The sequence below is a fragment of the Rattus norvegicus genome, chromosome 10 (genome assembly GCF_036323735.1).
Source record: "Rattus norvegicus strain BN/NHsdMcwi chromosome 10, GRCr8, whole genome shotgun sequence".
NCBI classification, from domain to species: domain Eukaryota; kingdom Metazoa; phylum Chordata; class Mammalia; order Rodentia; family Muridae; genus Rattus; species Rattus norvegicus.
The window spans coordinates 90490001-90516079 of NC_086028.1; the positions used below are offsets into that span (position 1 = coordinate 90490001).

Consider the following 26079-nt stretch of genomic DNA (forward strand, 5'->3'; position numbering starts at 1 on the left):
ACCTGTGTCCATGGATCTGTTTCCAAGTCCCAGCCAATTTCTTGGGCCCACACTGATTCTCAGAGTGGTCGCCAGCTTAGCCAGAGGGGCAAAGAAGACCTTTGAGGAACCGGAGTAAATCTACAGGGCTTTCAACTCCCACTGCTTCAGATAACCCACCCACTCAGTGTCTGGTGTCTACGTTATACATAGATGACAGAACTGTTTTTCTATTTTTATTCTTTGGAGAATAATTAATAGGGGGCCCATGAAGCTTACAGTGGTTCTTCTTTTCCATTTTGCTTAACAGCCCACTGAGGGGGGTTCTTTCACTACCCTGCTGTGTTTATTACTACCCTTGGTTTGTTGATTTTAATCTTAATTTTAACATTCCCTGACTTTACCTGGTTTCTGCTTCTGTTTACTGCTGTGCCCTGTGTCTTTCCATGCCACCTTCCCGGCTCTCCTGCCCCTCACTGAATGTTCTAATCCATCATCTTTCTGCTCTTCATTCTTACTTCGTTTCTTTCACTGTTAAAGGAAATGCGCTTTGCTGTCAGCTCCTTCTTGTAACGCCCCATGGATAGATAAGCCTCATCGTGTCTTTAGCAATCTGCTACTATGTCTCTTGCAATTGTTTGTTTATTATCATTTCCTTAATGAAGAATCATTATATATGAGAATGTCTGTTTACTGGGTCTCTCATCTTTTTAAAGGTCCTCAATTAAAACTCAAGGAAATAAAACCATATCTGGAAACCGTAGGCATTGAATTAACAGATAGTGAGAGCCAAATGATACAGAACCAAGTTCCAGCAAACGGTAAATACTTCAGACCTAACTAATAGTTAGGGGGACTCCTGGGCATGGGCTATATGTATACGGTTATATGAGCATAGTCACTTAACAGCTTGTTGAAAATTAAGAGAAAAGTAAAAGCCAATTTTTACGAACGTATACTGTCCTCATTGTACAAGCGCTAAATTGGGAGATAATGCTTTTTGGGAGGTACTGATAATTATGAGTAAACAATTTTAAATATTGGACTATCTGTAACATGCTTAAAGTTAAAGTCAGAGAAGATGATGAAAAGATTTATGGAACAAAAAGGAGAACCCCAGAGGACAACAAAGGAAAACAATCCGTGCTTCCACGAGTTCAAGTTCTGCTTGCAGTCTATCAGATACTGAAAAAGAACAGTCAGCCTCAAGAGTCCCAGTAAACTCCTCGACATGTCTAATAACGTGGATAACAGGTCTTCTTGGATTTTCACCTCTCTAATTCGTGTGACCTTTTTCTTACAGATGACAACATGGTGTTTCAAAATGTGTTGGCAGACTCGATACGGACTTTCAGGAGTGAGTAAGAGGTGTTCTGAGAGAGGAAAAGCCACAGCGCCTTCTCTCTCTGCTCACAGTACCAATTGCTTTACAGCATTTGGTAGTGCAGGCACCAGAACATCTGTAAACATCTGGCATAATTATCCGTCTGTCTGTAGCAATTTTAACTCTTTTTATACTGCTAAGAAATGGTTGGCTAAGTCGTCAACTGCCGTGATAATAAATCTTGTCTACTCTTCCTAGTAAACTCATCCTAGAGAGTCATGACAGTGTTCTCTAGAGCTCCGATAGGGAATCCTTTTCTGGACTCCTGACTGATTCAGTTTACTCACTTCAGGAGCTTTGTGGTGCTGTGACTTTTCACCGCCTGGTTATATGGATTGATGGACGTAGGGTATCATTCTTTTTCCTATTGACACGAAATGAAACTTCTTCTATTCTCTCTTTCTTAAGGTGGAAAAGTCAGTCTTGATGATACGTATGATACTCTTGAATTCCTGGGATATCCTCTCGAGGAAGAGGAAATCGATAAAATAACTAAAACTCTGCCTACCTACAGTGAGTATTTCAAACACACAGGGCTCTACAAAAAGAATTTTAGTTATTTTATGTGGCATCCCTGGTAGTAGGCTGCATCAAAATGAAGCTGAATGTCCCCTTAGCAGACACTAGCTGTCAGAAAGTCGCAGAAGCAGATAAATGCAAGCTTTATACTTTCTCTGAGAAGTGCATGGCCACAGAAGTAGCTGCTAGCACTCTGGGTGAAGAGTGGAAGGGTCGTTTATCAGTGGGAATGATAAACAGAGTTTCTCCGTATAGCAAATGTCTTGACTCCTGGCAGAGTACATCTGCTATTCAATAAGGGCATTCTTGTATTAGACCAAGGGAACTAAAGAAAAGAATCCAAGTCTGTTCATGGATCACGGTGGATGTCAATTTGAGTGCTCTCAACTTGGTTATTGTGTTTTAAAAAAAATAGTTCTAGAGACAAATACTATTGTATCTTGGCAGTAGAGCTCGAAAGAGCTAGCAGAATTTAAAAGCTTCTCAATCTTGATCTCTCTTTAAAAAAATAAAATAAAATAAGAAGGCCCTTAAACAAAGAAAGCATAAAGTTCAGAACCAAAATGCCCAAGATCTGTTACTCCAGTGTCCTGCAACACAAATGCTAATGTAGTACTTTGAAAAAAACACACTAAGAAAAATAAAGAGGTAGTTTCGGAATATGCTAAGCTTTTGGCCAAGGGAAGGAAGGAAGCTAAAGAATAATGCCAGAAGACATACGTGGACTGTCTTCACTGAGAACTTCCACTGCCGAGTTCAGTCAAAAGTAAGTGCTTAAGAGTAACAAATAGATGATCAGAACTTTAAAAAGAGTAATTTTATTTCTTGATGGGGACACTTTAAGTGTGTTTATTGATTTTATAAAAATACATCAGAAGCCCATAGAGACCCAGACCTAAGTGCAGGAAAGCATTGTCTCTGGGTGTTAAGTTGATATAGATCCTATACCATTAATTGCTGTCATTGCTTCTACCAGAGTTCCTATGCCAGAGAGTATCACAAAAAGATCACTGTCAGCATTAGGATCAAGTGGAAAATTTCTTAAAGGGAATATCTGAAGGCTGGCAAGATGGTTTGTTGGCAACCTTGCTGCCAAGGCTGAAGATCAGAGTTTGATTCCCAGGCCCCTCATGATGGAAGGAGAGCATAGAGTTCCTCAAGCTCCACTGACCTCCAAGCCTGTGCTGTTGTGTTCACACAGCCTTTCCCACTCTATGCAGAAAAGATAGGTAGATGTTTAGGGGATAGATGTATGTATGGATGGATGGATGATGGGTGGGTGGATGGATAGATATATAAGGTAGGAAGGAAGGTAGGTAGGTAGGTAGATAGATAGATAGATAGATAGATAGATAGATAGATAGATATAAAAGAATTTTTAAAGAATATTTAAGATGATGGAAATGAAAGTTAGGAAAGAATACAAAGAGCAATGAAGAAGAAAGAAAAGAAAGTGGTAGCCAGATATGGTGGTACACTCCTTTAGTGCCAGCCAATGGGAGGTAGAGGCATATGAATATCTGTGAGTTCAAGGGCAGGCTAGTCTATAGAGCAAGTTCCAGGACTGTAAGTGCTACATAGTAGAAAGACCCTGTCTCAAAACAAAACAAACAAAAGAAAAAAAAACAAGAAGAAGAAAAAGAGGAAGAAGAGGAAGATGATAGAGATTATTAAATATTATCTACAATGTTGTAAAATAATACTTGTGTGAATTCCCCTGGGGGATACACAAATGTCTACTCAGCCCCTATATGGCACCAACAAAAGAAACTATTCTACCTAAGTCCTTGGAGAGCAAATGAGTTTATTGGCATTTCAGAACTTGGGTGAACAGTAGCATTACCACAAAGTCCCATCTCATCATGGATGACAATTGTACCATGGAGTTTCACTTCAGGTAGCCTCCTACTTCTTCTAGATGCCAGCATCTCCCAAGATCACTTGCAGTGGGGCATAGGAAGAAGACAAAAGAGAGTTGTCTTAGTCAATATTCTATTGCTGTGAAGAGACACTATGACCATAGCAACTCTTATTAAAAAAAAAAAACCATTTAATTGAGGACTAGCTTACAGCTTCAGAGAGTCATTCCATAATCATCATAATGGCATAGTGGTGGCAGATAGGCATGGCACTGGAGCTGAGAGATTTATATCCTGTAATTAGTCAACAGGGAGGGAAATTCGGTCTAGCGTGGGCTTTTGAAACCTCAAAGTCCACTCCCTAGTGACATTCCTCCTCTAACATGGCCACACTTCCTAATCCTTCTCATCCTAAACTATTTACTTCCTGGTTACTCAGCATTCAAATACATGAGCCATTCTTATCCAATCACGGCTGCAATCCCAAGTGAGATCCTGTGATCCTCTCCTTCTGTTAGGGAACATTAATAGCTCTATTATTGTAGACCTTGCTATTCTGGTATTTTAGTCAGTTAATTGCCATGGCTACTTGACCATGAAAACACCCACTCCAGGATGGCAGAAGGAAATAAGCTACACTATAATAATACTGTGTGCTAACAGCTACATTTAGTAAATTTGTAAAGATCAAACTTTACATCCAAAGAAATCACCCTCCCGGAATTGTGTTCATGTGGATCTGGGGTAGAGCTCATATGTTTTTGTTAAAAATAACCCTGTTACAGCTCAATTTTTCGAAAAAAGGTTTTAAGAAGAAAGAAATATTGATATATTGATTATGGCTTAGTAGTTTTTCCATCATCTTCAGCAAAAGCCAAGTTGAAAGCGTAATTGTAAGTGTGGTAAGCACCTTTGGCATAGTGAGATAATATTGAAGACTGATAATAGTTTGATGAACATCCCTGAAATTCTCTTATACCAACCTTACCTGATCATGCTTCAAACCATAAGACTTTCTACTTGCCAAAAGAATGATCCCCTATTTCTTGGCCAATCTCTAATTTTTTTTAATTTTTTTATTGGATAGTTTACGTATTTACATTTCAAATGTTATCCCTCTTCCTGGTTCCCCCTCCCCCTGATTCTATGAAGATGCTCCCCCTCCCCTCCTCCCACTCCCACCTCAACACCCTGACATTCCCATACACTGGGGAAGCAAATCTTTACAGAACCAAGGGCTTCTCCTGTTATTGATGCTAGACAATGCCATCCTCTTCTACATATATGGCTGGGTTTGCAACCCCATAAAAACAACAACAATATCAACCAACCAGAGCCCCTGGAGCTCCCAGGGACTAAATCACCAATCTCTAATTTTTGTTCGAGACTCTGCCTATCACAGGAGACAAACAAGAGTATGTGAAGTTAGGAATATTCTCTTACTCTGAAAATATAGATTGCAAGCAGACCGAAGGGGAACTAGGACTTTGCCCTATGCTCTGCAAAGGTTAATAAAAGCCAAGTTTCAAAACTATAGTCAAAGATAACACTTTTCGGCCAAAGGGGTCTAAAGAATAGGAAGGGAGTTACTTAAAATATTTTCTTAACTAGAAGGGAATACATTCTGTATTTCAGTAAAGTATTCTCTGCTGGGTATAAAATTGTTTGTAACCAAGTGGCTGCTGTGTGTGTATGTATGTATGTATGTACATAAATATGAATGTATCTATGTGTATGCACCATGCACATCCTGGTACCCAAAGACCCCAGAAGAGGAGCTTGCATTCCTTGGACCTGGAGTTAAGGATGTGTAAGGCATTCATTCCTGCCACCAAGGGAGCGGACATTTTGTTGACTGCTGCATCCTCAACACTTGGGTCCAGTAGACATCCAATGAGTACTTGATGCTTTAAAAACTAAAAACTAACACCCCTCCCTGCTTTGTCCTCACTAATGAGTGAGGAGCGGAAGTGAGGGAACATGGCAGAGGGTACTGAACACGTTTATCATATCTACATTCTTTCACTTTCCTCTGCCTGATGCTTAAAGATTAAAATATGCTTTTGGATTCGAAATAGAATAGAATTAGAGATAACTCTGGGCCATTGTGAAATCTTTGAACCTTCACAGCTGAAGAATCTTATTTAACTGGAATCTGCATGAGTCTGTTTCGGGCGCCTTAATAATGTGCCACTGATTCGGTGGCTTACAGGACAAAATGTATTACGTCATGTTATGGAGGCTGGAAACTCCAGGTTGAGGTCTGGGATGGGTGGTTTCTGGGAGGACTGTGTTCCTGCAAACTGTTGCCATCTCATTTAACCAAGGGAGTGGGAAAGATGGTGGTTCTTGCTCCTTACGAGCCACAGGCTTCACCTGATGAGGTCTCACCTTATCGCTATATTTAAACTTTAATTTTCAGGGTTGGGGATTTAGCTCAGTGGTAGAGCGCTTGCCTAGCAAGCGCAAGGCCCTGGGTTCAGTCCCCAGCTCCGAAAAAAAAAGAAAGAAAAAAAAACTTTAATTTTCTTCCAAAGACCACATTTCCAAATACAGTCCCATAGAGGGTCAGAGCTCCACTGGGCACATTTTGAGATACAGCAAGACAGTATCTAAGAGCCATCTTGCATTTCAGGTGACAGGAAAATCAAACTGGATTTGCTTCTGAAAGAAATAGATTCATATTTAGGTGAGGAGAAGGGATGGGGAAACAATGTCAAAATGATCTCTTGCCTGGCGCACGGTACACACGCCTACAATTCCAGGGCTCAGGAAGGAAGATTCTTGTGGTTTTGAGACAAACTTGGGCTGGGTAGTAAAATACTGTCTCAAAAACAGAGTCCAGAGCCCACCCAAGGGCAGGAGAGCAGGAAAGCTGCCCCTGCCCCTGGCTGGTGCTGGTCCTGGTAGTGTGGGTGAGGGAGAGCTGGAGGGCTGACCAACTCAGCTCCCACCCTGGCCTAGATTCAGAGCTTGGAGTTGGCCCACTCCAACACTTTTGTTTTGTTTTTGTTTTTTATTTTCTTTCAGGGGAGGTAGTGAGAGTGGCTATGAAGAGAGAGGGAGATAAGTGGGATTGGGGTGCAGGGTGTGGAATTCACAATGAATCAATTAAAAAGATTTTAAATGGGGTTGGGGATTTAGCTCAGTGGTAGAGCGCTTGCCTAGCAAGCGCAAGGCCCTGGGTTCGGTCCCCAGCTCCGAAAAAAAGAAAAGAAAAAAAAAAGATTTTAAATATAGGGCCAGTAGCCTGGCTCATCAAGTAAAGACACAGTCATACAAGCCTGATGACAATGAAGCCACAGTGGAAGGAGAAAGTTACCTCCACAAAGTTGTCCTCTGACCTCTACACCCATGGCATGGCATGCATGGGTGGGAATGCAGTAATAGCTAATGGATAAACTGATTTTAAAATGGATCTCTTAATGTATAAAACAAGTTGTTTTTGCTTTTTTTTTCTTAAAAAAATTTTTTTTAAGATTTTATTTATTGTATATGAGTACACTGTAGCTGTCTTCAGACACACCAGAAGAGGGCATCAGATCTCATTACAGATGGTTGTGAACCACCATGTAGTTGCTGGGATTTGAACTCAGGACCTCTGGCAGAGCAGTCAGTGCTCTTGACCCCTGAGCCATCTCTCCAGCCCAAACTTTATGTTTCTTAAGACAGAGTCTCACTGGAGCCTAAGCTGCATTAAAATCACTACACGGCCCAGGTTGGCCTCAAACTCACAGCAAGCCTCCTACCTCAGCCTCCCATATGCTGGGATTAGAGATCTAAGTCCCACAACTGGCTAGCAACATGCTTTCTTTTCCTACTGTTTTAATTAGTGAAATGACATGACAGATTTATACTTAAGACATCTGTGAACAAGATAGTAAGTCAGGCAAAAATAATAATAAATATTAGGTACAGGCAGAATGATTGCCAGCAGCTCACTTAGTGATGTTTGCAGAAATACCAACTTTTCTGTGCTTGTTTCCTGTTCCCCAAGTTGAAGAGCTCCTTTGCCCAGAAAGAAGTAGCATTTCTGTCATTCTCCTAAAACACTTAGGTGTTTCTGTTGTTGGTTTATTAAAAATATTTTTGAGATTTATTTTTATATTATATAGGGATGTTTTTTCTGCACTCATGTCTGGGTATCTGTGTGTGTGTGTGCACATGCATGTGTGTGCATGTGTGTGTGCACATGCATGTGTGTGTGCACGTGCATGTGTGTGTGTATGTGCGTGTGTGTGTGTGTGTGGGCACGTGCATGTGGGGGGGCATGTGCATATGTGTGTGTGTGCATGTGCATGTGTGTGTGTGCACGTGTGTGTGTAGAGGCCATGGATCCCTTGGAAATGGATGACTGTGAACCACCATGTGGGTGCCTGGAATTGCACATGAATCAGCTGACAGCAATCAGTGCTCTTAACTGCGAGCCATCTCTTCAGCCCTTTGTTAGTGTTTTTTACATTTTATAATTTTTGATTATAGACATTGTGGTTTTGTTATTTCTTAAATTTGTAATTTAACAATTTTACTGTCATTCCCTTTACCTAGGGGAAGAAATTGACTATGGTGACTTGAGCAATATTCTTAAAGACATTGGGTTAAGACTCCACCTAAAAGAAAACAATGTATTAATGAAATGTTTGCCACTTGATGGTACGTACTACCTTGGCAAGTATTTAGTTTACCAGTGAGCTATTTACTGAACCAGTGAAAACTGATAGCTAATGTCACAAAAGTGAGTAAAACAAAGTCTACAATATATAGTTAGATATAACAGTAAGAATTAAACAAAATAATGAATGTGAGAATAAAAGTTTTAAGCATAAAATATCAGTATAAATGTTTAAATGATATTTATTTTGGGTTATGGTTATGACTATAACTTAAATATTTTGTTTTGTTGTTAGCATATATTTTATATAAAATATGAGATTTCATCATATATTTAATGTACTTTGATAATACTAAATCTCCCCTTCATCTTCTGCTGCCCTCCACAATTTCCCCCCAAAAAATAGGATTCCTTATTTTCATGTCTTTTTTTTTTTTTTTTTAGTTTCTGCATATGAGAGCAGGAAGTATTGATCAATGGTAGAGCTTCTGCTTCATGTAGCCAAGGCCCTAGGTTTGATCCCCTGCAACACACACACACACACACACACACACACACACACACACACACACACACACATGATTCTGGAAAAATAAACCCATGGTATTTGTCCTTACAAATACGGCTTTTATCACTTAGTATCATGGTATGCAGTTCTGTCCGTTTTCTGCAAATAACTGGATTTCAAGATTTTGTTCTTCTTTATGGCTAAATAATACAAGCATTTTTCTCTCTCTCCACATCTGCACCTAATGACTCCAATGCTGAGTCACAGGACCAGTGCTACAATAAACATGGGTGTTTACACATCCCTGTCGCATGCTAAGCACAGGAGAACAGGAGGAAGGGACACTCATCTGTCCACCATTCTCCCAGTAGATTTACTATCTTAAGACCATTCTTATATCCTCATTTCTATCTTGGGATATAAATAGAAAAAGTATAAATAAAATTCTCAGAGTTGCTTCCTGAGGCTCCAGACTTTGAGCTGTTGTCACGGGTGTAACTGTGGCTGGCATGCCTTGCTTTGCAGCTTCTGGGAAGGTGTTCAAGCACAAGTTGATGGAAAGCATCAAAAGTCTCAAAGGTGAGTTAGAAACTGGGCAAAACTGGACTCCATGTTTTGCTGTTCGTAATTTGAGCAGTGACAACCCCGCCTGCTGACTTGCATGGTTTCTTAAGTTGTCCAGTTGTTTGCTGCTTTAAACACAGCCTGGGGAAATACGATTTCTCAGTGTGGTCTCAACATTTCAAGTCTGTTTTATGAGGGTTGTAAGTCTGAGTTCTTTCTGGACAGAACTCAGAAGACTTACCCAACTCCGTATAGATGTCTTGGCAGAGCAGCAGTTAAGAGGCAGTGGGAGGAACAAGGGAACTGGTACTGGTTCAGAGTCTCAGGACACTGCTTTCCCCAAACAATGCCATTCATTTCATTGCTCAAACTTTTAACTAATGCACGGGTGTGACTAGCATTTTCAGTTGCTTTTCTCCTTCCCTCGCCTTTCCTAAGGACTTCAGATTGATCTGCAAAAAATAAAGGCTCTCATGGAAAACATGGGTTACGACCTCGAGGAGGATGAATATGACGACTTCTTGAGTTACCTGCCCATGTACAGTAAGTTGCTCCTCCCTGGGGATTTATATATGAGAATTTCAGGGAGTAAATTAGGACTTTCACAAAAGTACTTTTAAAAAACAAGAAAGAAAGAAAGTCTCATCCTCAAGGGTAGAGAAACGGCTGACCTACTGAGGACATTCTTAATTCCTCTTCTAGCACACTCATGTCCACAGCAGCCATCGTGGACAGCTACCACCTGTTACTCCCACTTCAGAGGGTCTCTTCTGGCCTTCAGAGGCATCCACGCTCATATACACGCACGTGCACACACACACAAAACATCTGCACTCATGTTCTTGCACACACACATACACACACACACAATTTATAATAAAAACAAATCATTTTCTTTTAAGCTTGGGGCTGGAGAGGTGACTCACTGGTTAGGAGAATGTACTGCTCTGGTAGAGGACCTGAGCTCAGTTCCCAGCACACATCTGGCAGCTCACAACCCCCTGCAACTCTATTTCCAGGGAATATGATGCCCTCTTCTGGATTCCGCAGACATATGCTATGCATACATACATGCAGCAAAACATACATATACATAAAAATAAAAACATTTTAAAAATTAAATTTAATCCTCAAGAACTCACCACCTCATGCAGAGAGATGAATTGACTGCCAGCCTCTGTAAGTATTAGGAACGTAACAACCACAACACAGGTGGTCTAGCCTCTGCTCCAGAGACTAGTAAAGAAACCTAGAGACCAAGATATCATCATAATGCTATCTAGTTGTAACATAACACTAAAAGATGACTTCACTGAAATTCTGAAAATAAAAAAAAAACAAAAAACAAACAAACGAATGAACAAACGAACGAACGAACAAACCCAACAACAAAAACCCCTACTTTTGCTAGAAAAGGGATCAGAGAAAGCTGGCAGATATGCCAGAAATTCTCTACTAATAGAGACATTACAGCTGAGAAAAAAAAAACAGTGTATACTGAAAAATCATAGAACATTAGGAAAATAGAAAGTAATTCCTCAAAGCTAGAATTTATTCTTTGAGTTCCGAAGTGCCCAGAGCAGGGAGGATGAACAGGCAGTTGCCAGACTCTAGAGTCAGATTGGGTAATTTACGCCTGTGTGTCCATTCCACCTAAATTGTCTGAGTGTAGGTATGGAGTCATTTGTCGTATTCCTATATAGTCCTGTACCATTTCTGTGGCTGGTGGTGATGGTGTGGCCTCTGGAAAATCTGGTCACAAAGGACACACTTCTTCTTAGCTTGTTTTCCAGGTGTCTAGAAGTGTTAATGAGATGCTGTCACTATTTTAGTTCTAAAAATAGCAGTACTCTCCCTGAGGCATACTTTATCCTATCAGAGACCTGTGTCTTGCCAGTAGCCACCTGATGGAATGGATGAGTATGTGAAGACATAAGATACCATCCTCAGAGGCAAAGAAGGGAAGAAGGAGACAGACTTCTTCCTGCTAGGTGCTAGCACTGTGCTGTCCACGTTAAATAGCCCTGTGTAGCAGCCCTCTTTAGCAGGGTGTGTTAAAACTCCCGGGACTTCAGACCTGGAAGGACCACCACAAGTTTGAGGCCAACTAAATGAGTTACGGACCTACGTAGACTCTACATAGAAAGACACTGTCTCATATTTTTTAATAACTTAATTAAAGTAAATCAAATAACATTACCCTATTGAAGCTGGGCACATGGGCATGAGTCCATAACCCCAGCTCTCAGGAGGCAAAGGCAGGAGGATCAGAAATTCAAGGTCATCCTCCACTCACAGAAAATTCCAGGTCAGTCTACGATAAATGGCGCCATGTCTCAATGAATAACCTCTTATCGTTAAAGTCCTACCAAATTTGTCCAATATGCCCTTCCTTATTGAGTGAGGCTAGAGGGAGAATGACAGCTGAAGCCAAATCTTTCCTGGGACAGAGCACAGCCCTGCCGGTGTCTTAGCTCTTTCCTTACATCACTTGATCCATCTAAGCAGATTGTTAGCTTTGTGATCAGTACCATGGGATTCTTCCTAATAGGAAAGCTAGAGCCACCGTCTGCATTAGCTCAGGGTCCTCCTCGGTGTGCCTTACTGTCCTGACAAAACAAACAACCGGTGGCATAAACAACGTGAAGTCAGTGTCCTTTTCATAATTAGAGCTCTGTCTTCCCCCCACTTTTAATCAAATGAAAGCAGGATAGAGTTCTAAATCAAATATTAAAAGTTGGCTAGATTTCTGTTTTGCTTCTGTATATAACTTTATATCCTTTTCTATGTGTGTTTTCATTTTTAATGTATAAACTCTGTCTTGTTTTACAGAGAGTAGGATGGTTGGCTTGAGAGACGTAATGGCAAGGGGGAACCTTTATACGGGTGAGTTGCTAATCCTTTCTGATCATCTATAGATCTCAAGTGCATAGATCTGTACAAATCAATCATCCAGGAGCTTCAAGAAGTCGAATATTCTGCAGTTGAGGGGAAATATGTAGAAATAAATACAATAATATCATAGGGGTTATGTTAAAGGCCTCACAAATAGAGAGGGACCTAAACGCCGCTTGGGCCCAGGGAAGAATGGCTGGAGGTGGTTTTACAGGGGAGCACTGATCCTGAAAAGTATATCAGCGTTTTCCAGAGTGGGCTTTGCTAACAGTGGAAGAAGTATAAAGTAAGAAGAGAAGTGGAACAATTCAGCATAAACCCTAAGAGCAGGGCATTTCTTGTCAACAGCACATGAGGTTCCACTGTGGCTTGTCATCCCCAGAGCTGCCGACAGGCAAGGTTCAGAAACCCTAGGGGTCTAACTTCACAGGAAAGGTCTGAAAAGCTCTCGGGGAAAACAGCCCTCATGCCCCTTCCCCCGAACCATTTGAGCAGGTGAGCATTCCTCTTCAGACACATTGCATTTAGGTTCCAGGGGACTGAAAACAGGAATCTCTTTATGCTGGCTTTGGATTTGTCTGCCTAGACCACATCATCAAGCTAGAAAAGAACCAACATGGGGCAGCCCCACACAGCCATGGAAAGGTGGAAGGGGCACGGATGTGTGGTCAGTTATACCCTCATACCCGAGAATGAGGAACCCTGTGTTACCACGCAGACTACTCAGGACTCTTTCTTACCCACGCTGGGATCACTTGGGATCCCACATATTTCCCTCCAGCACTGTACATTATAGTCTTAAAAATTTTTTAATCCCCCTAAGGTAGTATTCCTGGGTAAAAATAGAGGTGAACTTACTTTACAGAGAAAACCGAGGATCCACAGTAGTGGGTGATAGCTGCTGTCAAGAAGAGAGAAGGGAAATCCAACGGCTGAGTTGAGGCTTTTTAAAAGCCCTGGAGGAGAAAAGGGCATCATAGAGTGACATAAGAGACAGAGAAGCCTGGGAGAAGGGCTGATGGGGAGCACTGTGGGTAAGAGGGCTGTGCCATACAAACAAGGACCTGAGCTTGAATCCCAGAGCCCACATAAAAAGCCAGCATGGCGACACCGGCTCTTGTAACCCCAGTGCTATGATGTGGAAATGGGATTTGCTGGGGCTTATGGGCTGCTTGCAAGAGTAAGAAAGAAGGAAACCGACATTGTTCCTCCGGCCCCTGTATATTTCCTACATAGGTGTGCACACGCGCACACAACCGCATACACTGCACACATGTATGCCATACATGCACACACTGAAAAAATCAGATTCTAGTTTCTCCACAGTTATATTACGATCTGCAGCATTTCCTTTGTTGGTCCATGCCCTCTGTCTTCCTATTTGTGGGTAAATGTTTGCATCTCATTATCTAACCTATCTTCGATCATCACCGTTTTGACCAAAGCCTCTACAATTTTGTCTTAATTTTGCCCTTTATACTAGACACATCCTTTATACTACATGTTCAAGGCTATCTCTCTCTCCCCTCTGTTCCTCTTTCTCTCCTATCTAGTGATAGGGCATGAAACCAGGGAGATAAAGGGTGGGGAAAAAACGCAGAGCCCATAGAGTACCAAAGGCCAGCTATAAGTAATTTCCTACATTCTTGCCAACTTGAGTTCATTACTACTTACTGAACAAAGGATAGGCTTTCTTTCTGTAATATAGAAGCATTATTCTTCAAATTTTCAACTGCTGGGACTTTTCTCTTTTTAAAGGTGAGAAGATTGATATCGGCGACCTACCAGAATTCCTGGACAACATAGGGATAAAACTCACAGAAGACAAGACAATGAAACTCCTGGGTAAACTGCCGACTGATGGTGAGCATCAGAGGATACCAAACTAGCCCCGGAGAAGTGTTAAACATACAAACTTGTGTGACCAGAGAAGAGGCCGCATGCCACCCGCCACCAACATGTCACCCAACTGAAATTTGTTCCCATTCCTGAGTCTCATTTTTAGGGTGGAAATATTCCAATGATAGAAGGAAGCATTTTAAATGTTTCTGCTTCTTAAGTTGTAGACTTCTGAGTAACCGTGTCATTTCCTGAGACTTGAAATTTTTTCCATCCTGCAGGCTTTGGAAAGCTGTACAGGAAAAGGTTGATAAAAGAACTGGAGTCAATTGAAGGTGAGAGGCATGATGGGAGTTTTCATGGCGTGTACACTGGAGTGCTTCAGCTATGGTGCTGTTAAGTTGTCAAAACTCTCCCCACGTTACAGTTTTCTCTTTTTTAAGAATTATTATTTGAGTACACTGTAGCTGTCTTCAGACACACCAGAAGAGGGCATCAGATTCCATTACAGATGGTTGTGAGCCACCATGTGGTTGTTGGGAATTGAACTCAGGAACTCTAGAAGAGCAGTCAGTATCTCTTAACCAATGAGCCATCTTGCCAGCCCTACAGTTTTCAGATTCTTAATTTTGTCCTCCCTACTGTTGAATTCTTCAGACAGACTATGGCCATCAAAATGGTTTCCCTGCAGTAGACCTAGAAGCGGTGGTTCCTCTGTTAAGTCATACATTAGAACCATCAAGACAAATAGCTCCCAGAGCTTTAGGTCCTTTCCCAGCAATGTTGACATTGAATTTCCAGAGATGGTCTTTGGGGGTAAAATGTTATTAAAAAGTTTCCCATGGTATTATAATAACTAAAAGCTGTAAGAAATGGGTAAAGAAAACTTGGTGCCTGGTTGGCAATTGAAAAATAAATAAAGGGGTCAGGGATTTAGCTCAGTGGTAGAGCGCTTGCCTAGGAAGCGCAAGGCCCTGGGTTCGGTCCCCAGCTCCGAAAAAAAAAAAAAAAGAACAAAAAAAGAAAAATAAATAAAATTTCATCATTTACAACGTGAATGAAAATGGAGACCATTGTATTAAGTGAAATAAGACAGGCACACGCACCAAAAACAAAAACAGACACCAAATGATCTTCCTTCTCTTAAAATTCCTTCTGAAAGCTAGGTTCAAGGTATTATTACTCAGGGAGAGTATTTGTTTAGCACATGAATTCAGTCGTCAGTCCATGCCACACCCTCATACAACTGTAACAGATCCTCAAGAGCAGGAGCTAAGAATCCACAAGACACTGTCACCAGAATAGTTGAAATGTCCTTTGCTCCTTGTACTCTGACCAACACTGACACTTAAGCATGACCTTGAATGGCCTACTGACTCTGAACCATTATATTTCTCAAATCCTTCTTCCCTAAGATTTAAAGATACCTTCAAATAAGGTGGAAACCTTCATTAAAAGTGCATCCATTAAGCTGAACAATAAGGAAATACAGGAACTGATGGAACATCTACCAATTGATCGTGAGTTTACCTCTTAGTAAAACTTGGGGCACAAGCCTAGTGGTAGGTCTGGGATGGGGGCAGGGTGCTCATGAAAAGAAAGGAGATAAAATGTAAAGTCTTCACACACAGCTACCAAACCAAGCCCAGTCGTCACGGAGAGCACTAACACAGATGATAAGTGTCTAGTTTCACTTAACACCACAGGAAATGCCAAGCTCAAACAAGAATATTCAGAATATTAATTTGTCAGCCCATAGCGCTAATCCAATAGTGAGCAGCATGGCAAGGAACATCTGCAAGGAATTATTCTAAGTGTGTTACAGATAATCAGCTTGTTGAAGTTTCCAAGTAGTTCTGTAAATTAGGTTCTGCTTTTGCCTCTATTTTACATACAAAGAAATGAAGAAGTTGCTTAGCAAAACTCAGAGAGCTAGAAAGTGGTGAAGCCAAGAAAGCTCAGGTAGTCTGGTCACAGAATTGTTTTCCTTTTTGAATTTTTGAGACAAGTTCTCTCTATATAGCCCAGGCTAACCTTGAACTTGTGCCCTTCCTTCCTTGGACTCCCAAGGGCAGAGATTAGAGGTGTAAGCCACCACACATGGCTTCTAGAAATGAACCACTGTGCTGTGCTGCAGCGTGTTGTTATGATTTTAAAAAGTTAAGATGTTAGAGTAATGTATTGCCAGTAAGAACAAAATTAATCAGAGACAGGTGTGATGACATAGGCCTACAGGCTGACGCAAGAAGACAAGTATTAAAAAGCAAGAATAAGTATTGCATCTAAGATAAATATATATATTCGTTTTAAGGTAAGTTTATTAGATGTAATGTGTTTGCATTTTGATATAACTATTGTTTAGTAAACGTTTGTGTAGCATTGGTCTCCTGCAAGCCACTACACTAACAATTATATAATAGTAGGAATATAGACTGATCCCTGGTAATTCATCGTGAGTGTTACCAACAGTGTTGGGGTGTTACAAATAATACAAGAGTACGAACAGTGTCCACCTGACCACATCAGAGCGGAAGAGACTGTCTACTGCAACTTTAAGTCTTGGTTGTCTCAGGGGCAGCACCTCCCATCCAGTGTTTTCAAAACTTTCAATTTCACAAACTGTTTTAAATTTCTCCAGTGGCTTTCCACTTTAATTTAAGAAATGCTGAATAAAGAAAGTAAGTATATGGTATATGAAAATGGTCATTACAAAGTTCTGTCATTATAAGTGGGCAGTAACTGAACACTTGGATTTGACAGCTATCATGGTGAAGTTCTAAGATCAGCAAGGAGTAGACCTGTACTCCCTTTTATCAAAAAAGACTAACAACATCGTCAAGTTAGACTTAAGGAGAGTGTTGTATGCTTTGTCCTGTAGACAGAAGTAGCTATGTTAATTAAATTGATGAGGATCTGACAGGAAAAATATTAACTTCATGTTTTCAAGTGAGTGAATATAGGTTTCTGTTTTATAAGTCACAATTAATCATTTTATATTCTTCTATAAATCTATTTTATGATTATTATCTTTGCCTTAAAGGTAATGGGGAGGTTGATTTCCGTGTGCTGATGAATGAAGTTAGAAACGCTTTAGGTAAGTAAGCTGTTAAGATGAATATTAATTCTTTTGTGTGGTCTTTATATTTTATATTTAAATACATTTTAACATAACAAATAAAAAGCAAAGGAATTCGAGGCTTAAACTATACCATAGATCAAAGACTTAACAGCTATCTAGAGTACTCCATGCAACAGGTACAGAAAACTCACTGGCTTCTCAGTAGCCAATAGAATCTTCTCCAAGAAAGAAGAGTTCACAAAAGAAGTTCTAATGGACCCATAAGAAGTGAAAATAGTGTCTTGTAACTCATTGGATTACAGTGCAATAAAACTAATAGCAAGACAAAAGCACTCAAATACTTGGGACTGACAGTATATTTTTGAATGACTGGCCAGTGGGTCACCAAAGAAACCAGGAAGGAAACCTTTAATTCCTAGAAGCGGATGAAAATGAAGGCTCCAGGGGTTGGGGATTTAGCTCAGTGGTAGAGCGCTTGCCTAGGAAGCGCAAGGCCCTGGGTTCGGTCCCCAGCTCCGGAAAAAAAAAAAAAAAAGAACCAAAAATGAGGGCTCCACTTCTCAGAACCTTTGAATACCTCCAAGGCCATTCTCACAGGAAAATGTATCGCCACAAGTGTTTATATTGAAAAAACTCAGAAAGATCTCAATTTAACAACCCACTGATAGAACTCAATGTCTTAGAAAAGTTAGATCAAGTATAAGCCAAGAGTAATGTGTATCAATAAAGATTGGGATAGAAATTAATGAAGACTAAAGGTATAATTCAGAATTAATAAAACCTTTTTTTGTTGTTGGTCCTTTTGAGACAGATTTTATCTGTATAGCCCTGTCTGTCTCTGGAACATTCTCTGTAGACCAGGCTGGCCTTGATCACAGAGATCCTTCTGCCTCTGCTTCCCAAGTGCTGGGATTAAAGGTGTGTGCCACCACTGCCCAGCAAAAAGTTGCTTCTTCGAAAAGGCCAAACTTACCAAAAAAAAGGGAAGATCCTAACTAATTAAGTTAGAGGGAAAATTTATTACAACAGATTCTAGTAAAATCCAGAACACCATTAGAGAATGCTTCAAAAACTTAATTTCCAAAAGAAAAGTTAGAAAATCTGGTGGTTTTTAATGATATATTCTTAGACAGAGATGACATACCAAAATCAAAGCATAAGAATACAAACAACTTAAACAGATGCAGAACAAGAAGCAAGGTTGAGAAGGTTAGAAAAGTACCTCAGTCAATAAAGTACCTGAGTTCAGATCCCCAGCACCCATGTAAAAGGCAGGAAGGCAGGGAGGCAGGGAGGCAGGAAGGCAGGAAGGCAGGAAGGAAGGAAGGAAGGAAGGAAAGAAAGAAAGAAGAAGAAGAAGCCAGATGTGTCAGTGTATGTCTGTGACCCAGGAGTGAGGACAGGCAAACCCCTAGAGCTCATTGGCCAAATAGTCTGGCCAATTGGTACATCCCAGGTTAGGTAAAAGACTGTCTCAAAAACAAAGGTCAACAACAGTAGAGGAAGACATCTGAAGTCAACCTCTGCCATACATACATACATACATACATACATACATACATACATACATACATACACCTAAACAAACATGTTCATAAACCACACACACACACACACATACTCAAAAAATTAAAAATAAAAATGAGATCGAAGAAACAATGAAAGCTTCTCCCCACAAAGTAAAGTCCTAAACCGGATGGATTCTCTGCTGAATTTTAGCAAACACTTCAGGAGGAGCTAACCCAGATATTCCTCAAACTGTTCTACAAAAGACACAGGGAAGGAATTCATTTTACAGACTCATTGGGCAAAGCCAGCATTATCCTGATTCCAAAACAGGCTAAGGATACAACAACAAGAATTTGATGAACATAGGTGCATAAACCAAAATGCCTACAAATCAAATTCAAGAGCACTTTACTGTCAGAGGTCACGATCAAACTGGTCTAAGCTCTGGGATGCAAGCCGTGTTCTGCATATTCAGACCAGTAGGTGTAATACACCACATGCTCTGAAGAACAGAAATCACGTTATCAACTCAAGAGGATAAAAGTTCTGAATAGAGTAGGAATAGAAGGAATGTGCTCCAGAAAATCAAGACTGCACTCAACAAACTTGGACTGAGCATCATAGTAAATAGGAAAAATGCTGGTTTCCTCTAGAACCAGGACCAAGACAAGGTATCCACTCTCAGACTTCTTAATCAATATAGTGCTTGGAGTCTGAGTAATTAAAGAAAATGGATATAAATAAGAACGCAAGAACTCAAAGTATACTTTTGCGATAGCAACATAATTCTATATTTAAAGGGCATTAAAGCCTCTTTCAGAAACCTATTCCAGAAACTCTTAGACCTGAGAAAACATTTTCAGTAGGTAGTATAATACAAAATCAGCATGCAAATTAAGTAGTCTTTCCATGTACCAATAACAAACCTGTCGAGAAAGAAATCAGGCTGGAGAGAGCTCATTAGTGACGGATTTTAAATATACAAAGCAATGCTAATGATGAACCTAAACAAGGAGGAGAAAAGCCACCACCATGAAGAATTTAAAGGACTAAAGAAGATTAAGACCTATAATCCCAGCACTTGGCTGTTGATATAGGAAGATATGGAGTTCAAGGTCATCCTCCACTACATAGCAAGTTTAAGGCCAGCCTGGGCTACGTAGTACCAGAAAGAAAGAAAGATGAGACAGGAAAGGAGAGGAGGAAACAGGGTAGGATGGAAAATACCATAATGACATCAGTGACTTTGTAAGCTAACATAAAAACTAAATAAAATCTGTAATTGGGGGATTGGATGATTCTTGACCTCCTGATCTCAAAATAATTATATACTATGTTTTTAATGTTGTCATTTTACATACATGCCACAGTAGAAACAAAAGAAGAGGAAAGTGGAGGCAGTGGAGTGGCTAGATGAAACATGTGAAATAATAGAATTATTACAGCTGGAGAAGTGGTTCAGGGGTCAACAGTGCTTGATGCTATTGCAGAGGACTCCAGCTTGGTTCCCAACACCCAACCAGGCACCTCCCAACCACTTGTAACTCCAGTTCTAGGGGATAAGATGGTCTCTTCTAGCCTCCTTGGTCTTTGGACTCAGGTGCACAAACTTTGGACTCCGGTGGTCTATACATAATTAAAAATAAATTTCTTTTAAAAGAAAATAATAGAGTTGTTATTTTAATAGTTGAATTGCTTTTATTAACCATCACAAAACATCTAAATGACTGATAAGTTATATGACCTCCACTGTGTTTGTTAGACAAGTCAGCTTCAAGAGTCTCATTTACTTGTTAAATCTTCTTTTTCTTGTTTTTTTTTCTTTAATTATTGTATGTTTGATTGAGTTTGTTTGTAGACAAGTTCTTGCTACATAGCCCAGACTGACCAAACTCCCAATCCTCCTGCCTCAGCCTCCTAAGTGCTGGGATTTCTGGCATGCACCACTACACCCAGATGAAATAAAATGCCTTCCTCCTTGGGTCACTTGCTTTTTCCCTTGAATTTACAAGGATGAGTCCTGCATGCATTATATGCACACATTGAATTTATATAATATTATGAAATATGTGATTCTATAGTCTCAGCCAACAGTGTTTTCTTCTTCCTAAAGGAGACACGATTCATGCGGGAGATGTAAAACACATTCTGAAAGACATGGGAATAAAAATGACAAACAAAGAGAACAAAAAATTCCTCAAAAGACTACCTATCTCTGGTAAGTATTCCGTGTTCTTTTCACGGACACCTAAAAATGTCCTCATTCAGCAAGTGTTGACAGAAATCTGTCCTAAACCTCAGATGACATGGAGACCGTCTTCCATCGTCCCAAGTTCCTGCTGTTAAAAAGAAAAAGTCACTTTGATTTTAAAGTTTGTATTTTGAGGTTTTCTATTAATTCTAATGTTTGAAATATTCCTTGTCAGCTTGAAAGATTTATTAAAAAAAAAAAGACCCAATCCTGTACTAGATATAATAACACAGGTCTGCAATCCCCAAATTTTTGTTTGTTTTACTTTGTATGTGTACACACGAGCATAAGCCATGTGGGTGTACACATGTGAAGGTCCGAGAGCAGTAGTAGAATTGGGTTCTCTCTTCCATGGTGTTGAGCACTAGGACTGAACTCAGTTCTTCAACACTGGTTGCTGAGTCATCTCTCTGGCCCAGGAGCAACCAGCTCTCCAGAGGCAGAGGTAACCTGATACCACAAATTCAAGGTTATCCTGGTCTACACAGTGAATTCCTGGCAAAAAAAGGGGGGGGGGGGGACCCATTCCTACCTAGCATTTATCTGATTCTTTTCAGTAAGTTTTTATGACTTATTCCACTTGGTATACGATACGATGAGTTTCATTATGACATTTTCATACGTGCATATGATTCTACCTCCTCCATATTCACCTTCTCGTCACCTCCCTCATCCCCTGCTTCCCAACCTTTTTGCTGACCCCTTCTTGCTCCAAGCTCTCTGCCAAGCTCCCAGCTAGCACTACTATAATTTCTGGGCTTTGGATTAGGTTCAGGAAAAGGTACCCTAGAGCAAAAGTCTTATCCTAAGACAGATTGTTGTTGTTGCTGTTGTTGTTGTTCCTTTGAGAGAAATAAAAGGCTTATGGATCCAGAAGAAAATTAAAAGACAAACTGGAGGGGCTGGGGATTTAGCTCAGTGGTAGAGCGCTTACCTAGGAAGCGCAAGGCCCTGGGTTCGGTCCCCAGCTCCGGAAAAAAAAAAAAAAAAAAGACAAACTGGTAGAAAAACTGCAGAAGAAAAGAAGATGAAGCCAGATTAAAGAAGAGAAAACAGAAAAGGCTTTGTCCTTCAGTGCACTTGGGTACCTCTCAGTGCTTTTATGCTCAACCCCCACCGTGCTGAGGTCTCTCACAGAGCAGGATGCTGACCAGGGTCTTGGGCGTGCTTAGGCAAGCACACTACCTCTGACTCTGTTCTTGGTGGACTTTTTCTAAGTATCTTTTATTTCACTGAGAAGGAATCGTGACGCTTCTAAGTTTTTTCTTTGGGTATGCATGAACATAGACTTTCCGCATCCTTCGAAAACAGTTGTGTTTTATCCCCAGATGACAAAACAGTGCTCAAGAAAGAACTACTCTCCAGTGTGAAGAACTTCAAAGGTGAGTAGAGAAAAAGATGAAAACGATAAAATTTGAAACTTCCTTTAAAGTATAAAATTACAAAATGATGAGTTTCATTCAATAATTATTTGATATCTACTAGGTATTCAAGAATAATCTGGAATGTAAAATAATGTATAGGAAAAATGGAATCATAGATTAGTTTTTTTAGTATGCTCATCTCTTGTTTCTCTTGGGTGCATGTCTATTTTTAATTGAACTCATGCTTTATTCATCTTATATTTAATACTAAAATATCACTTTCTCGTATTTGGATTCTTGCTAATTTGATTCCATAAAAATGAACATTTTCACTCATTATTAAAAATAAAACTGTGATTTACATTATTTCCCTTATCATGAAAACAAAAAGCTATTATATTGTGCTGACCAGATTTGTCAACTTGACACAAGGTAGAGTCGTAGGAGAGGAGGGAATAAGAAAATGCCTCTGTAAGATCACTGTGGGCAAGCCTAAAGGGTATTTTCTTAATTAGCGATTGATGGGGGAGATCCCAGCCCTTTGCTCAATGAGAAGTCAGACTGAGCAGGCCATGAAGAGCAATCCAGTAAGTAGCACCCCTCCATGGTCTCTGTATCAGCTCTGCCTGCAGGTTCCTGCCCTGCTAGGGTCCTGTCCTGATGTCCTTCAACAATAGACTATTGTACACCAAGTAAACCCTTTCCTCCCCAAGTTGCTTTTGGTCATGGTGCTTCACCACAGCAGTAGCAATGCTTACTAAGACATGCACATTCCTTCCAAGCTTTGAATTTCCTATCAGGATCATTTGTTCATCATCCTTCTGTATGCTGAACATTTATTTCTACTAATTCTAATGATCCTTTTCTATAGTAACTATAAGCACATTATCATATACACAGTATTTTCCTGATTGGTTATTTGCCTCTTTTTTCATATGCTAGGTTGAAATAAGATGAAAAAAATGTTGAAAACACCTCACATGCTGTCAAATTCACTCAAAGGGCATGATTCAAGGGTTTTCAGTACCCAATAGAGTTATACAACAAACACCACATCAATTTCACAACACCTCGTCATCCCAAAATGTAGCTCTACCCATTAGCAATGACTACACATACCCACAGGCCCACATTACTAGGATCGACTTTAATACATTGACATTTTTCATTTCTGTGTAAATTTTATCAACCACTCTTTGGTTCCTCCTTATTTCCCTGCAGTTCACTTTTTTAACATTTAATGTTTAACATAGATAGATAGATGATAGATAGATAGATAGATAGATAGATAGATAGATAGATAGATAGATGGATGCTTTATAGATGACTCATTGGGTTAAGTCAATATAAACCATGTCAGTAGTTTTCAACAATTCTTTCTCATTAACCAGAGTTTTCCTTTTATGTAAAAGTATATTTGGGAGGTTATTTTTTGTTGCTATAGTAAGTTTCAAATCTTACTTTGTATCTAGAATAACCTGATTATTCTCTTTGCCCTAAGTCACCAGAATTGCCAGAGTGTCCTTTTCCCCCTCACACACTTCTCTCAGACGTTTGACTATGGAGGCACATTCCTGACTACCATGTGACTTGCTGTAATTAGCTCTTTTGGCTTTCACCTCTGGGTATGGGATAACAGTCCAAATTTTTCACTTTGTAACAATTTTCCTATCTCTTGTCTTTATGAAGGAGGGAAAGTAAATGCCCGTGATGTGAAAAACGTTCTTCAAAACACTGGTTTCAAACTGGAATCAAAAGAACTAAAGGACCTGCGGGATCACCTGCCAGTGACTGGTGAGCAGCCATGACACCTTTAGCACAGACAATGTCTGGTCCAGTCTGAGAGTTGCAAGGGAAGACGGGACGTGGAAAGAAACTCGGGGCCTGAGAGAAACAAAGGCCTTTCCTACAAAACCACACTGGTGACAAATATGGAGTGCTGACTGGTGTAGAAATAGGCAGAATGTAGAAACTTAAGAGATAGGGAAACAGTGACGAGGAATAAAGAGAAAAAAATACTGTCTACCAATTGAAAGTGTGTGGGCCACGGTGGCGTGCGTAGCACTCAGCCGGCAGAAGCAGGTGGATCTCTGCGCTTTAGGCCAACTTGGTCCACATGATGAGATTCCGGGCCAGCCAGGACAACGTAAGACCCCGTTTTAAAAATTTGAAAATGCATTTTCTGATGATTAATGTCATGAATCCTTAAGAAACATATCTACAAAACATGAAAACAGCCGGCCTCACTAGGGGCCCTCAGACTCTTTTGATCCAGAACTTGATTGTGCTCTTTTATAAATTATTAGCTGGCAATATTTATTACATTAGAAACTAAAACATTTTGATAATGTTCACATATTAATTCTTTAAACTCTGAAGTTGTGGTTTTTGGGTTTGTTTTTTTTTTGTTGTTGTTGTTTTTCTCTGCGACAGTGTCTTGTCATAGAGCCTGATTAGGAGATTACTATGAGGTTCCAGGCTGCCTTCAAACTCCTAATCCCCCTGCCTCAGTCCTGGGTGCTGGTATTACGAGTACGTGCTAGAAGGCCTGGCTCTTAATAGTCTTTAAAATGATGATAAATTTATTAGGTGGTAAAATACATTTTATGCAAATAGCTTCTTAAAACAAGGCCAAAAGGTGTGAAGAATTGCCTGTCATTACTATTAATTATTTTAATGTGTGGCTAGACCCCCATATATACTCTATCATGCAATGTGCTGGAATATTTTGGTTGTTTTATTTTATTCTGGCTTAAGCAGTGCTGGAGATGGAGCATAGGACCTCACATATGGTAGGAATGCATTCAGCCACTGAGTTGCAGCCCCCGCCCTGTTGGATTAGTTTAGATTTGGTTAATATATATGTGTGTATAATATATATACATTATGTATAATGTATAATATATATACATTAACCTGAGTTTATACAGGTGGAAGTAACTGGCAAGGAAAGCATCTGGTAGCCTTTTCAAATATTTTTCCTTGCTGTTATCCCAAAACTCAACAAGTAGCGTCTTAACATTTAGATATCTACAAACCTCTTCAGTTCTCGGTTATCCTAAACCTTATTAGTTTCCTTGGCCTTTCATCGTTCCCCAGGTCTGATTTCATAGCAACATGCCTTGGTCATTCGCACACCGTTGACATATACGGATCCCATAAAAATCACCACATTTAGTTGTTCAGTACTTTTTAAGATCACACGCAGAGCTGGGGAGAGGGCTCAGTCCATGAAGCACTTTCTGTGCTAGCACACGGAGCTGACTTCCATCCGCAGAACCCATGCAAAAAGCTGGATGTTGGTGTGCCAGACGCGTAAGCCCTGGGGAAGTCGAGTTAGGCATGTCCCTGGGACTTGCTGGGATAATTGACATAATTGGTCCCAGATCTCAGGGAGAGACTTTGTCTTGATAGACAGCTCCTAGGAATGGCACTCAAGGTTAATCTCTGGCCTTTGCACATGAATATATCACACAGCACCCGAACATGCGCACACACACATACATACACACACACACACACACACACACACACACACACACACACACACACATTCAAAAAAACAAAACAAAACTTTGCTACTTTATCAAGGAGATTCTTAAGTGACACTGACATTGACTCACTATGAGTACCCATAGCACAGAACAGAATGATGGCTGGTGCCTTCAGATGCCATTAACTCTGGGATGGTGGTAGCTCTCCCAGTCTCCAACACAA

The 26079-nt window shown here is 40.2% G+C and overlaps 1 protein-coding gene across 10 annotated transcripts in view; it reads left to right on the forward strand.

Moving 5' to 3' along the window:
• Efcab3 (EF-hand calcium binding domain 3) overlaps positions 1-26079 on the forward strand; it is a 492651-nt gene that overhangs the window by 405506 nt on the left and 61066 nt on the right. For 9 of the 10 annotated variants that reach the window (XM_039086123.2, XM_039086126.2, XM_039086127.2 and 6 more), the window contains 15 exons: positions 696-800; positions 1283-1336; positions 1772-1876; positions 6377-6430; positions 8290-8394; positions 9387-9440; positions 9864-9968; positions 12258-12311; positions 14079-14183; positions 14441-14494; positions 15575-15679; positions 17200-17253; positions 20861-20965; positions 22327-22380; positions 24052-24156. In XM_039086123.2, coding sequence (XP_038942051.1) covers positions 696-800; positions 1283-1336; positions 1772-1876; positions 6377-6430; positions 8290-8394; positions 9387-9440; positions 9864-9968; positions 12258-12311; positions 14079-14183; positions 14441-14494; positions 15575-15679; positions 17200-17253; positions 20861-20965; positions 22327-22380; positions 24052-24156 — 1218 coding nt within the window. The remainder of the gene's footprint in view (positions 1-695; positions 801-1282; positions 1337-1771; positions 1877-6376; positions 6431-8289; positions 8395-9386; positions 9441-9863; positions 9969-12257; positions 12312-14078; positions 14184-14440; positions 14495-15574; positions 15680-17199; positions 17254-20860; positions 20966-22326; positions 22381-24051; positions 24157-26079) is intronic. The other variant, XM_039086125.2, reaches the window with a different exon arrangement.